Below are 13,199 nucleotides of genomic sequence, written 5' to 3' on the forward strand. Positions count from 1 at the left end.
ATGGATCCTGCTGCTCCCGCCACTGCTGCTGCCCCTGTCTCAGCCCTGGCTCTAAGCATCGTCCCAGCCATAGCTCAGGGCCCCCTGGCACTCCCTGACCTGTTAAGCCCATCGCCCCCTCTCTCCTGTGGACAAGAAGTAGACGGGAGTGAAAGGTAAGTAGTACTTGGCTTTTGGCAACCTGAACTCTGGTTTTGTGGGGTTTGTGGGAAAGGAAGGAAAATGAGATGTCCAGGGTGCCCCTGTTCTCTGTGAAGGGGGTGTGGAGGTCTCACAACCCTCAGAGAGTGTCCCCTCCATGTATCGGGCTGGAATATCTCAATTGGCTTTCCATCTCATCAATCGCTCTGAGTGACAAGAGGGGACTTGGGGACAGTAGGCATTGCCAAAACTGAAAGCTGAGCAGCCAGGCCCTCATGGGCTAAGTTGCTCAGTCCACTGAGAGGCACAGGGGGGATGCCATGAAACCTGGGTTACACATGGCCTAGGCTGCACGGGGGACGGAGGAGAGAGGGCCAACGTCCCAAGAGGCCTTTGACTGGGGCACTGTCTCTTTCCTGACCACACCATAAGATTTCCATTTGCTTTTTCCCTACCTCTGGAAGTCTAGTGGGGGAGCAGTGGGCCCAGGAATATTTCTGGCCCATTTCCCCAGCCCAGGAAGATGGTAGGATTCTGAGCTTCTTGAGCAGGAGGTAGAGGGCAAGATATCTGCACCCAACCCTCATTCATTCCTCCAAACATTTAACACATTTAACAAATATTTACTGATATGCCTACTGTGTACCAGGCATTGTGCTAGCTGTTGGAGAATAAGACATGATCAAACTGAAATCTGCCCTTAAGAAACTCAAAGGCAAGTAAACAGACAATTACAAAACTGTGATAAGAACAACGATAACATTGTTGAAGTAGAGAGGAATGGCAATGTCCTGACCCGGGCTCAGGGTCCTTCGGAGAGACTTCCTGAAGTAGATGACATCCAAGCCAAGTGTTTTAGAGACCTCTTTGGTTATCTCAGGGAGTCCATGTTCTTGTCTCTTCTTCCTCCCCTGTTGGATCTCCCCTCTCTGTCCTAGACGGGTTTGTCTTTGGAGGCCCTGGCTGTGCTCTACAAATGACTCCCCAAGGAAGGTGAGGAAACTTGTGGATTTGGTGAGTTTGAGCCCGTTACCCAAGTTCACACGCAGCCATTTGTGTTCACACTGACCAGGTCCCTTCACAGAGAGCCTCTGACCTCAATCCAGGGCTGCAGATCTGGGAAACCATCTTCACAGCCTTGCTCACATTTGATTCTTACAACAGCTCTAGGAGGAGGGCAGACACGAGGTTTCTGTGCAATTTGAAAGATGATGGAACTGAGGCCCAGAGGAGGGGAGGATTTGGGCAGGCCCCACAGCTCGCCTGTAGTAGCACTGGTGCTAGAATCCTGGTCTCCTGGCACCGAGTCCCAGTGCTTTTCAACCACGGTCACCCCTGAATCTTTGCTGCTCCAGTAAAATTCTGTCCCCTGGATAGTCTCCAAACAGGTGTTAGAATGGGGGCAGGCAAGCCAACAATCCCTAGGACTCTGTCCACTTGTTTTTCAACCACAAACAGGACAGACCCCCTTGTTGGGTTGGGGAGCGGGGTCTGGACCCCAGAGATGTCTGAGGTCTCTTCTAGATCATCTTATCTGCAGGTTGCTGACCCCAGATACAGAGGAGGCAGTTATCTGGCCATGTACTTTGAGCCACATGCTAGCTTTTGCTTTGAACAGGCCACTGGTGGGGCAACAAGTGCTGAGGTCACCAAAGCTGACTTTGAGTTCCATCACCCCGTCAGGTAAGCTTCTGGCACCAAGCTCAGAACGTGACATAGATTCATTAGGTCTTTAAATCCTCACAACAGCCCTGTGAAACAGAATTGGTGGTGGTAGTGGGGGGCACTGCTATGACCACTAATTCATAGACCAGGAAACTGAAGCTCAGAGAGGTTAAGGGACTTGACCAAGTTTGTCTTCTCTGGAGGCATTGTCAATGGCCCCTAAGAAGGAGCCCCTATGGACAGGTCAGTGAAAGAAGCCTTTGTAGGAGATGGAGGACACAGGAGAATTCTAGAGAATTCTTGGCTAGAGGTCTTCTTATGTGGGGGTGGGATCAGCATCGGGATTGATAGATGCTAAGGCTGGAGCTCCCCACAGTTATAGGTCCACCACATATTACCGTCCTGCCTGGGGCCGTTTTGTAACAATTCAGAAAGTTCCATTACAAAGCTCTCTTTCTTTCTTTACCTCTCACCCCATTACTGCAGGTAGGAAAAGGAGTTTAGGGCCTGGCTTCCTTCTCGGCTCTACTGACCCCTCTGCACATGAGACCTGTCTAAGTTTCTTCTCTGTCCACAGGCTCTTCTGGCCCAAATCCCGCTTCTTTGACTACCTGTATAGTGATGGGGAGATTTTACTGCAGCACTTCCCTGTCCAGGCAACCATCAATCTGTATGAGGACTCAGACAGCGAAGAGGAGGAGGACGAGAAGGAAGAGGACGAAGAAGAGGAGGAGAAAAAGGAGGCAGATGAAAAGGGGCCAGAAGGGTGTGTGAGGGTACCAGGGTCAGCACCACACAGGGCCGCAATTCATCTTCCTTCCTAGCCCCTGACCTCTCCAAACTGAGCCGGTCAGAGTCTGATTAGCGTTCTGTACACCTGGCAAGGCTCCAGGGCATCAATCAGCCAGGAATGTCCAGGCACAGCTCTCTGGATTGAAAGTTGGGTCCTTGAGTCAGCAACTCACACTGGCTGTACCCAACTGGCCTGTGAGCCCAGGCCTCTGACATCTCATTGTCTGGGTTGTTATTGTGTTGACAGTAGGAGAGTCCTAGGGGCTCTAGGGGAAGGAAGACATGCTTTCTGAAGCCCCCAGAAAGCAGATCAGGACAAAGCATGCCCATGTACAGGGGAGCAGTCATTCTTTGGGGCTCCCTGACTCCCCAGCTTTCCAGATAGCCACAAAGTCTCGTCTCCCCATGGAAAGCCTGATTTCTGGCTTCCCTTCAGGGATACCAACACCAGATCCAAGCAAAGTTGGGATGCCCTTCTGATGGACCTGGCAGGAAGAAGAGAGGGCATCTAGACAATCAGCTTGCTTTGGGGAACTCCTCCCATTTTGCCTACTATCCATCGGGATCTGTCCTGGCATGAGATGACTCAGGAGAAAAATAAACTAGATGATGTTTGCCTTTTTCCTGGAACTGTGCTGATTTCTTAACTGAACTCTGTCCATGTTATGAAGCCATGGGCACAGGGTCAGAGACCAGCTGAAGGTCTCCCAGAGGTCAGTTGACAGATGGGGATGTAGGGCCAGGGGGCCAGCGCAGGGCCAGGTCCTCTCTGGCAACTTGTGAAATCACTAGATTAAACTTTAAAGACCACTTGGAAAGGGAGCAAAAAGGCCTCCACAGTGTAGCTTGAAAGTTGGTAGTAGGGCTGTGGGTTGGGGTGGGGGGTGAGGTGCAGCCTCAGTTGAGCCTTGGAGATGAGTGTGTGCATGTGTGGAGGGGCGCTTTGGGGTTACTAAGTCCTATCAATTTTACTTCTTCAATTCCCTTTGTATCTACCACAGCTCAGGCCTCATGCCTTACCCCTGCGCCAATTACTCCTCGACTAATTTTTGTGCCTCCAGCATGTCCCCCTGCAATTCCTCCTCCACACTGGCCACCAGATCAGATCATGTTGTGCCCCTGCTCAAGGCCATACTATGGTTTTTCGTTGCGTCATCAACAGCTGGACTTGTTTATTTTTTTTTTATCACAGATCCTCTTGAGAATCTATGGCTTCTCTACTCATATATTCATGAAGCAAGCCCTTAACTTGGTATTCCAAGCTGTCCAATTGGCTGGTCCTTGACTGTCTCTCTTTTTTGAAAATTTATGTTTTATTAAAATATATGTAGTTGACATACAATATTATATTAGTTTCAGGTGTACAACATAATGATTTGACTATCTACCTTACAATGTGATGACCACAATAAGTCTAGTAACCATCTGTCAATGTACAAAGTTATTGTGATATTGACTATTTCCCCCATGCTGTCTGTTATATCCCATAAGTTGTTTTATAACTGGACATTTGTACCTTTTATTCCCCTTCATTTACCTGTCTCTTCAGACTCATTTCTCAACACTTGAAGCCTACGCTGCCTGTCCTTGAATGTGGCATGCTTTTTAACCTCTGTAGCGTTAAATCTCTGTCTGGAATGCCTTTCCACTTTTACATGTCTGATAAACTCCAGGTTGGTGCCCACATCACATTCAGTGCCTCCCCTACCATAGCATCTGCCCCCCTTCTAATGAAATATGATGGGGCTGTTTGATATCACACAGCACACTGCCCGGCATGAAAGAGGTACTCAGGAAAGTCGAAGAAAGGAGTCTCAGGTCTTCTTAAAGCAGTTCTTGGTAGAACCGCCTCTGTCCCCCCACTTGCTGGCTTCCCATATCTTTGCTCAGCTGCAAACAGGACAGAGTAATGTCATCTGATTCAGAAGCAAAATGCTGGCCATCTTTCTTTCCCTCCTCGCTCAACTTGAGACAGGCTGCTTCAGTTCCGAGCCTGCGGGGACTTCCCTGAATTGAACACAGCCTTGAGCAGGCCACCAAACTCACACACCGGTGCCATCTACTGGTCAAAATTTAACCTTGTTCTTTAATTAATATACCAGACAATTAATTGACTTTTGACGACTATAATTCCTTTAGTCCATTCTGTTTCGGCTTATAAGTAAGATGGAATCTACCATGTGCTAGCTGTATGACCGTGGGAAAATTACTTATCTACTCTAAGCCTCAGTCTCCTCATCTGTAAAATGGGGAAAACAATGTTACTTCTTCTCAGAGTTGCTGTGAGGATTCAATGAAAGAATATATGAAAAGTACTTAGCACAGCCCCGGCACACAGTAAACACACTCAAAAAGTAGTAATAGTCAGAGGAATAGTAGTTGTAGTAGTGCTTATTCTTAATTTTGTAACAGGAGTGAGCTTATAGGCTAAAGTCAGCTAATGACTCGTTTACTCAACTAAGTGACTGATTTGTCAGTCACCTCCACCTGATCTCCCTGGCACCACTTGATGGTTTACCAGTCAAAGCATCTTTGCAGGGTTTGTCCACCACTTAAAAAAGAAAAAAAAAAAACATGAAAGGCCAAGGACAGAGGTTTCAAAACGTGTTTTTCTGTGCTTTAGCAGGAATACCCTTCTTTTGAATCAAATGCAGAAGCCCAGTATATAAAGCAAATAAAGTTGGAGCTGTCCTGGTGGAAGCCACAATGGGGGACACCAAATTCCTACCCTGGTGTCCTCCCCTTCTGTGAGACACCTGCAGGGATCCCTAGATTGTGGGGAAAACTATTTGGAAACCACTGTCCCAAGGGTTAAAACAAGATTGACTTGAAGTCTAAGGGGGATTAATATTTCAACATGTTCAGTGCTCCATTTAAACTCCTTGTTTTGGGTCCTAAGTTCCCAGCATTTCATAGCTCAAAAATAGCTTGTGTCCTTGTACCATAGGTTGTTCGGGTTTAAAATCCTTGGAATGCCAATATGCTCGGTTTTAGGGTATTACATAGCATAAAACTACAAATCCCTAAATCCTTAGGGCCTTAAAGACCCTAAAACACTTGGAGCAGTAATTCTCCACTAGAATGAGCTCCTCTCACTTTCTCTCCTCTGCCTCTCCCTTACTACACACTTGCTGTTGGTCAGTGGCAGACACGACGTCACTGTCCTCTCTGCCGCCTGACGTCGAGTGCTCCTCAGCACACATGGTTGCTGTGATTGGAATTCACTGTTCTGACTAATCAGAGCTAGCGTGAGTTACTTTGTGCTGGGTGTATCCAGTCCAAAGCAACTTCAAAGCCAGCACACAAACTCAGGAGAAAAATCTCTGTGCAAAACCTGGAGTCCTTCCTCCGGCTCCATCCCAGCTAGCCCGTCCCAGTGCCCCATGCTTCCTCACCCCAGCACTGATGTCCCGTTTCCCCCACCCCACAGCAACAGAGAGAAGGCACATTGGTTGAGCGTGAGACTGCATTCAAGCTGGGTCTTGAAGGATGAGCCCAGGCAGAGATAGAGGGAGAAAACTTTCCAGAAAGAGGCAGCAATATGAATTCATTAAAGAAATATTTTTGAGCATCTACTCTGTGGCAGGTTTTAATATTGTAATGATTATGAGCACGGGCTTTGGAGGCAGAAGTACCTGGGTTCAAATCCCATATCTGCCACGTGCTAGCTTTATCTACTCCCCTCTGGTGTCAACATCACCCCTCTGCTGTCAGCCCTCTTACTACCTCAGTAGTCTCATTATCACACACACACACACACACACACACACACACACACACACAGCATATGCTCATTAAAAGTTGCCTATTCTCTTCTGTCTCTGGCCAAGGAAAGCCCCCCATGCCCACCCCAATGGGTATTACCAACACCCACCTCTCACTCCTGCCCCCAACTGTTCCTGTGTGGTTATCTAGTGGGCAGTTTCTCTGCCTTCCACCCCAGGCCCCTGTTGTAAAATTGTTGCCCGTCCCTTCCCAAAGAAGTTTGTTTGGTGGCCTGAGTTCACTGTTTTGACCTGTCAGGGGCCTGGTGTTGGTTACTGAATTTTTGGCTTACTCTGAGCTGGCAACGCTTGTGGCAACCTCCATGCAAGCACACAAACCCAGGTACAACAGCCTAGTGGAGTGAGTACTCAGCAAGCAGTAGCCACAGCACTCTTTGCCAGGCACTTGCTACTCGTGTTACAGCCATGATCTTCCATGGTACTATAATCACAATGATCTAAAAGACAGGCACAATTATTATGTCCATTTATAAATGATAAAACTAAGAGTTAGCAAGGTTTTTGTATGTGGGCTTGTGTGCTTGCATGGAGGTGGCTATAAGCCTTGCCAGCTGGGAGTAAACCAAAAACACAGTAACTAACACCAGGCCTCTGACAGGTCAGAACAGTGAACTTGGGCTACCATTTTACAACAGGGGGCTGGGGAGGACAGAAGACAAACCCACACAGGCAACAGTTGGGGGTGTGTGGGTAGGAGGTGGCAACACCCACTGGGGTGGAAGTGGGGGCTTTCCCTCTCCAGAGAATATTAGGCAATAATAGGTTGGCTAGGAGGATAAAAGTTACAACAGCTGGTAATTATCGAATTCTTACTATGGACTGGGTGTATAGCAAGGAAACTTACATGGATTAACTCCTTTAATATAAGAACCCTGAGGGATAGGTACAGTTAGGGAAACTGAAGCGTTGAGTGGTTTTTAGAAAACTTTGTGCAAAATCACACAGCTTGTAATCTATGGCACCTTCTAGTAAGTGCAAGGCACTTTACACGTATTACCTCATTTAATCCTTACAACAACCCTGAGACATAAGTACTATTATTATCTTCATTTTATAGACGAGGAAACTGAGGTTCAGCAAGGTTAAGGAATCTGCTTAAGGTCACACAGTGCACAAATGGCTGAGCCAAGATTTGAGAGGCGACAGAATTTGCCCCAGGTTACACCACTAAGAAGCAGGAAAGGATTCAGGCTCGACACATTCCGGAGGTAGAATCTACAGTGAAGAATTAAATCTATGGGAAGGCAAGAGAGAAAAGGTTTCAGTTCTGGCTGGAGGGAAGTGAGTCAGAGGATAGGAACAACTCTGGGCCAGGAAAAGCGGAGGTGTCACCAAGGGAAAGACGTTTGGGGGCCTCCTGCTGGGTAGTAACAGTCTCTCACAGAGGCTGGGCTGCAGGCACAGAGCCACCAGAGGCAAGGAGCCAAGGAGGGACTTCTGTTCCCGCCCCTCAGTGCTCTGCAGCCTCTGAGTGGAATGGGCCCTGGCTGGTTGTGGTGCTACTTTCATTGGAAGGGTCTGGGCCCAGTGGGAGGAACGAACAATTGCCCAGCTCTCCCGTGGTGTGCCAGGCACTAAGCTCGGCACATTTTATCCCGAGCAAGACTCACCAACACCCAGCAGGGTGGGTGGTGCTTTCCTCGTTTAGAGATAGGAAACAGACTCAGAGAGGTGAAGTGACAGCGAGGAAAGGGGAGGCTGCGGGCAGACCCCAGCGTCCTGGCTCTTAACTACTAGGCTCTTCCTACCCCTCTACTCATTCTCCCAAAGAAGTCCTGAGAGTTCCGTAAGGGCCGACAGTTCATCTGGTCTCCTGTGGCTTACCTGGATGAAAAGCACATCAACTGTCATGCAAAGATATTTCTGTCCTCATCATCGGGGACACTTGGGGCCTGGGGCCAAGTGTGAATTAAAAGGGGTTGAGGGACAGCCCAAGAACACGGCAGTACCAAGCTCTGGGTTCTTGCAGAAGTCTTCTACTCCTTGGAAGGAACAGCCTGCTAGCTCCCCTAAGTCCCTAGCAATTCAACTGGTGTCCATTAACAGCAAGAGAGGCTGCGCCCCCTAGTGGCTGAGCTCTAGACTGAGCCTGGACCTATAGCACTGGGGAAGGCATCAGGAGGCCCATCCTCCCAGAGGATTCTATGGCCAGCAATTTGGTGCCTGGTGGTTATGGGAACAGTCTCTGGAGGCACATCAGACCTGGGTTCAAATATTGGTTCTCTTCCTTACTAGCTAAATGGCCATGGGCGAAATAGCACAATAATCTCTAAGTCCAGTTTCTTCATCTATAAGATAGGGATAGTAATCATACTAATTTTACAGGGTTATTGTAAGAATTAAATGAGATACTACACGTAAAGGACTTAGTAGAGTATTTGGCCCATTATAGATGTGAGGTACATATATATGTGTGTGTATATATAAAATCATTGTTATTTTTTGACACATGCTGTCATGTTGGTAGTTACATCTTTGATTCCCCTTGACCTGCCTACCTAGCTCTACTAGGTCCCTGGTGTCCCCAAGCCCAATGTCTTCCCTTGCCCTAAGGGATGCACTTTCAACACACTCACCTAAGGCTTATGGGCAATTCCGGGGCGAAGACACTTGCTTTTCTCCATACATACTTTCAAGAATCTTGAACTGTACAGCTTTGTCCTTCACTATCCTGTGACTATTAATAAGCTTGCTTTACACAGGTGCTAGGCTTTTTCTGCATGTCAGAGCAGTTTTACATCCATGATCTCATTTGAATCTCTTAATACTCCCCATGATATAGTCCCATTTTTCAATGAGGAAATTGAAGACGATGGGAAGAGAAGTGACGTGCTCAAGACTGCACAGCAAGTCAGTGCAGGGGTCAAGACTGGACCCCAGAATATTGCACTGAGTCCAGTGCGTGTCCACCAACCCTCGCCATCGTCCAGGGCCCTGAGCTCTGACTAAATGTGAAGCTTCTATAATCGAGGACTCAGCCTATTGTTTGGAGGCCACATTACTGCACTGACAAACTTCCTGCTTCTACTGAGGCCAGTGAACTATCAAACTACGATTCTTCTCCTAAAAGACAGCAACAAGTTATCAGAACTGGAGACCCAAGACAACTACATCTCCAACACATGCCGAGAATTACAGTTAAATGTTAGGTGACAGGTTTGAGGAGAGATGAAATGATCTCCCCAGCCAAGCTGCATGCACTGCTGAAAAATTAACTGCTGTCCTGTACTCGCAGCCAGCTTGATTTAGCCACTCATCTCATGTTGGACATAACCATCTGGGGCTCAAAAGGGCAACTCTGTCCTTAGTCAGTACAAAGACTGGGAGGTGTTGATGTGTGTCATCAGCATGGGTCCTGATGGCAACACCTGTTTGAGGCACTGAGGGAAGCAGTATAATAGCTCAGCGCTGCCTGACATGACTCAGGGGTAGAGAATGCAGGCTTGAGTGTCAGTACCAGAGCCTGGTCTCCTCTCATTCTAACATACTGGCAACAGCTCAAGCACTGCTGAAATAACAAATCATTGAGCCCCAAGACCCCTTCCCTAGCCCCTGTGCCATGCTGAAGCACTGGCAAGCTTGGTTCTGTCGAGGGGAATCTTGTTACTTCCTCTTGGAGCACTGGATCTCTGGGTGGCACTAAATTTCTTTCCCTGCGGTCACTTGCTCTTCACTCTCTCATCATGATGGCAACCCAAGAAAGGAAGCCAGCATTAAAATCAACTCCTCCCAATAGACATATGTGTAACAGTGAGTGTACACACTCTCTCTCTCTCTCTCTCATTAGGAAGGGGAACATTTTTAACCCTCTCTCCATGCTTCAGCCTTGGTCCATGGTAGAGAGCAAATACTTTCACTTTCCAGGTGCTTGATATACGTCTTTCTTAGATCTCCCTGCACAGGACCTATTAATCCGATTGGTTTGTGATCAATCATTAGGCTACATCTCATGAGTGAGCAGGCTCATCACAATGAAAAGTGATACACATTTGTGACTACATATAGTAGTCGGGTCCACCTGCTCTGGATGATTAGGTCAGGCCAACTTTGTTATGAAGACTTTAGCTTCTCATATTCAGAGGGGAGGGAGTAGGTTAAGGTACATTTTCCAACTCCATTATTTTAAACCAGAGGACCCTGCAACAGAAAGAAAGAGGGGAAAGGGGTAACCAAGCATATGCTGAATTCTCGAATCAAGCTTTTATTAATAAATGGCACTTCACTTGCTCTTCTGCTAATTGGTGTATATAGCTTTCTCAGTGGAAAGCCTTGAAAAGAAGGGTAAGTGGTGGGATTCAACCATGAAAACTCATCCTTGAACCCCGAACACATAGGAAGATTTGCCAGGGTCAGAGTCTTGTCCCAGCCTGCCTACACTGGGCAGAGGGTGCACTTGTTTTATTTCCTCTGATCTCTGAGGACCTGGGGAGCAACTTCAACTTAAATTGAATTCCATATTGAGCTTCTAGTTGTGTGTAGCTCTCTCGTGGACACCCAAAGTGACCTGATTGTGTATTGAAATTGTTAGCCTGGGAGTAGGGGCTCTGTCTTGGGTTAACAGTGAAAATTTCCCCTGCTCAAACAGATCCACGGAAATCTGTTTATTATCAAAACACTTTCGGAAAACTGATGACAATTTCTACAGGTGAGAAAAGTTTAAAATAAAAATCTATTCTTTATAAAATGACCATATTAATGGCTAGTTCATATTTTCTGAGGTGGGGGCAGTGTTGTGGGAAGGAAAGAGCACCAGACTTGACTCAGGTACCTGTTCAGGTTCTGTCATTTATTATCTGTAATATCTTGGACAATTGACTTAGTTTCCTCCTCTCTAAAATGGGGACTGTCTTTAGCCTATCAACCTCATAGCTTTGTTGGAATGAAATTTGAGCAGGTACTTGTATGATCAAACCATCCTGAAATTGTAAAATTTCATAGTTGAATTTTAATAAGCACTGTGAAAGGACCTTCAGTGTAACAAAGTCTGCCTTTCAAACGCAGACACAAGCCCCAGAAATTTCTGGGAGAAACTTTTGGAGATCTGGCATAAAAGCCATTCGGGTAAGTTACAACAGAAGCTAATGCTTGTGACTTTATTCCTAGAGGCAGCTGAAGTATTTCCATTTTTTTGTTTTCCCAGCTTTCCTGGATACTCCATTTCCTAATCAACTCAGGGAAGCTGCCCACAAGGCTCTGTATATACCAAACTGTGAATATATGAGCAGTAGCTTTGCTTGAGTTGCTGAGAGTGATGGCTTTTGGTAGTTGCCATTGGCAATGGCTTACAAAACCTTCAGTTCATGCTATTGCTCCAAAGATAGGCTGCCTGCGTGTTTGAGTACAATGAACATGTTATGCCACTGTGAATGTACTCAGCATGCCAGGAAAATGGATTTCCCCCCTAGAAATCACTTTAAGGATTCATACTATTTAAATTCCAAAAAGATACGGAAAATTAAAAAAGATAGGTTCTCCAAAATCATGGGCAAACTTACAAATAATCCATAAAAGCAATACCACAGACATAAGAACACCACTAAAAATGGCAGGAGGAATTCCAAAACGATTGCTGAAATATAAAAAGGTAAAATGAAGACAGAGTCATGGGAATAAAAATAAAATTATTAAGAGAGTCCCTTTTTACTTTTAAGAAAGGGAAGGGTGAAGATACGAGTGTTGATGTAATCTATTATATACTTTTTGTGTACTCTTCCCCCTTAAACATAAAGAAAACCATAAATAGGTCGGTGAGGAGTTAGTAGAAAGGAAATTTTCTTTTACTATTGCTAGAGGGTACAAATTATAAATGTTGATGTTTCAAAGCTTTCTTATACCTATTTTTGTGAATCCATGAATAGTACATGCAGTTGGACACACCACAACTGAAACCAGATAGAAGAGAGTATGATTAAAAAGAGAGAAATGGACAGAAGATTAAAGAATTAACCATCTTGAAAATGCTTACAGAAACTTGAATACAAAAGTACAAATCTTTGGTTGTGTTAGGATGATAACATTAGACATGATTTTACTTTTTCTTTTTTGCAAATGCTCCTTAAAGGGCTTACATTGTTTTTAGATTTTTCTTTTAAGTTAAAGGTTAAGACAGTCAGAGAAAAAAAGAACGATTAACTTCAAAGGAGCAACAATGAAACTGCAATGCGATAATACTGTCAAATTGCTGGAAAAAGAATACCAAAAAAGCAATCTAGAATTTGATATCCACCAAAAAAAATCTTTCAAAAATCAAAGTGGACATGCCCACACGAATACATCCAATTGATTTTTGACAAGGTGCAAAAGCAATTCAATGGAGAAAGAGCCTTTTCAGAAAATGGTGCTGGAACAATTGGACATGCAGAGGCAAAAAGTGAACCTTGGAGGTGGCCGGTTATCTCAGTTGGTTAGAGCGTGGTACTAATAACACCAAGGCTGCCAGCTCGATCCCTGCATGGGCTACTGTGAGCTGCACCCTCCTTTAAAAAAAAAAAAAATTGAACCTTGAGACCTAAAGTTCGTATCTTCTACAAAAATTAACTCAAAATGGATAACAGACAAATGTAAAATATAAATTATAAAAAAGTTCAGAGAAACACCATAGCAGTAAATCTTTGGGATGTACAACTAGTCAAATAATTTTTAGACTTGACACCAAAATCATACTATAAAGGGAAAATTGATAAACTGGACCTCATCAAAATCCTATGAATTATATGAAAACTCCAACTATATACTGAAAGAAAATAGTTGAAAAATACATAGCTGACAAAGGGCTCGGATCTAAAATATAAAAAGAAATCTCAAAACTCAACAGTA

General features: G+C 45.5%; 1 protein-coding gene across 2 annotated transcripts; it reads left to right on the top strand.

The window, feature by feature from the left end:
• Positions 1-2,928, top strand: RIPPLY1 (ripply transcriptional repressor 1). 2 transcript variants are annotated; one of them, XM_033118069.1, is made up of 4 exons: positions 1-155; positions 1,080-1,155; positions 1,760-1,824; positions 2,384-2,928. In XM_033118069.1, the coding sequence occupies exons 1-4, from the start codon at positions 1-3 to the stop codon at positions 2,628-2,630; spliced, it is 543 nt and encodes a 180-aa protein (XP_032973960.1). In that variant the 3' UTR covers positions 2,631-2,928. The 2 variants fall into 2 exon arrangements, with proteins under 2 accessions (XP_032973960.1, XP_032973968.1); XM_033118077.1 differs by lacking the exons at positions 1,080-1,155; positions 1,760-1,824.
• Positions 2,929-13,199: the final 10,271 nt, after the last annotated feature.

Source organism: Rhinolophus ferrumequinum, chromosome X (assembly GCF_004115265.2).
Source record: "Rhinolophus ferrumequinum isolate MPI-CBG mRhiFer1 chromosome X, mRhiFer1_v1.p, whole genome shotgun sequence".
NCBI lineage: Eukaryota > Metazoa > Chordata > Mammalia > Chiroptera > Rhinolophidae > Rhinolophus > Rhinolophus ferrumequinum.

Excerpts from the sequence above, each read along its gene's own strand:
- RIPPLY1 (XM_033118069.1), top strand. The coding sequence starts at position 1 with ATGGATCCTGCTGCTCCCGCCACTGCTGCTGCCCCTGTCTCAGCCCTG. Across the intron at positions 156-1,079 it reads GAAGTAGACGGGAGTGAAAG|ACGGGTTTGTCTTTGGAGGC; the intron begins GTAAGTAGTACT and ends TCTCTGTCCTAG. Across the intron at positions 1,825-2,383 it reads GAGTTCCATCACCCCGTCAG|GCTCTTCTGGCCCAAATCCC; the intron begins GTAAGCTTCTGG and ends CTCTGTCCACAG.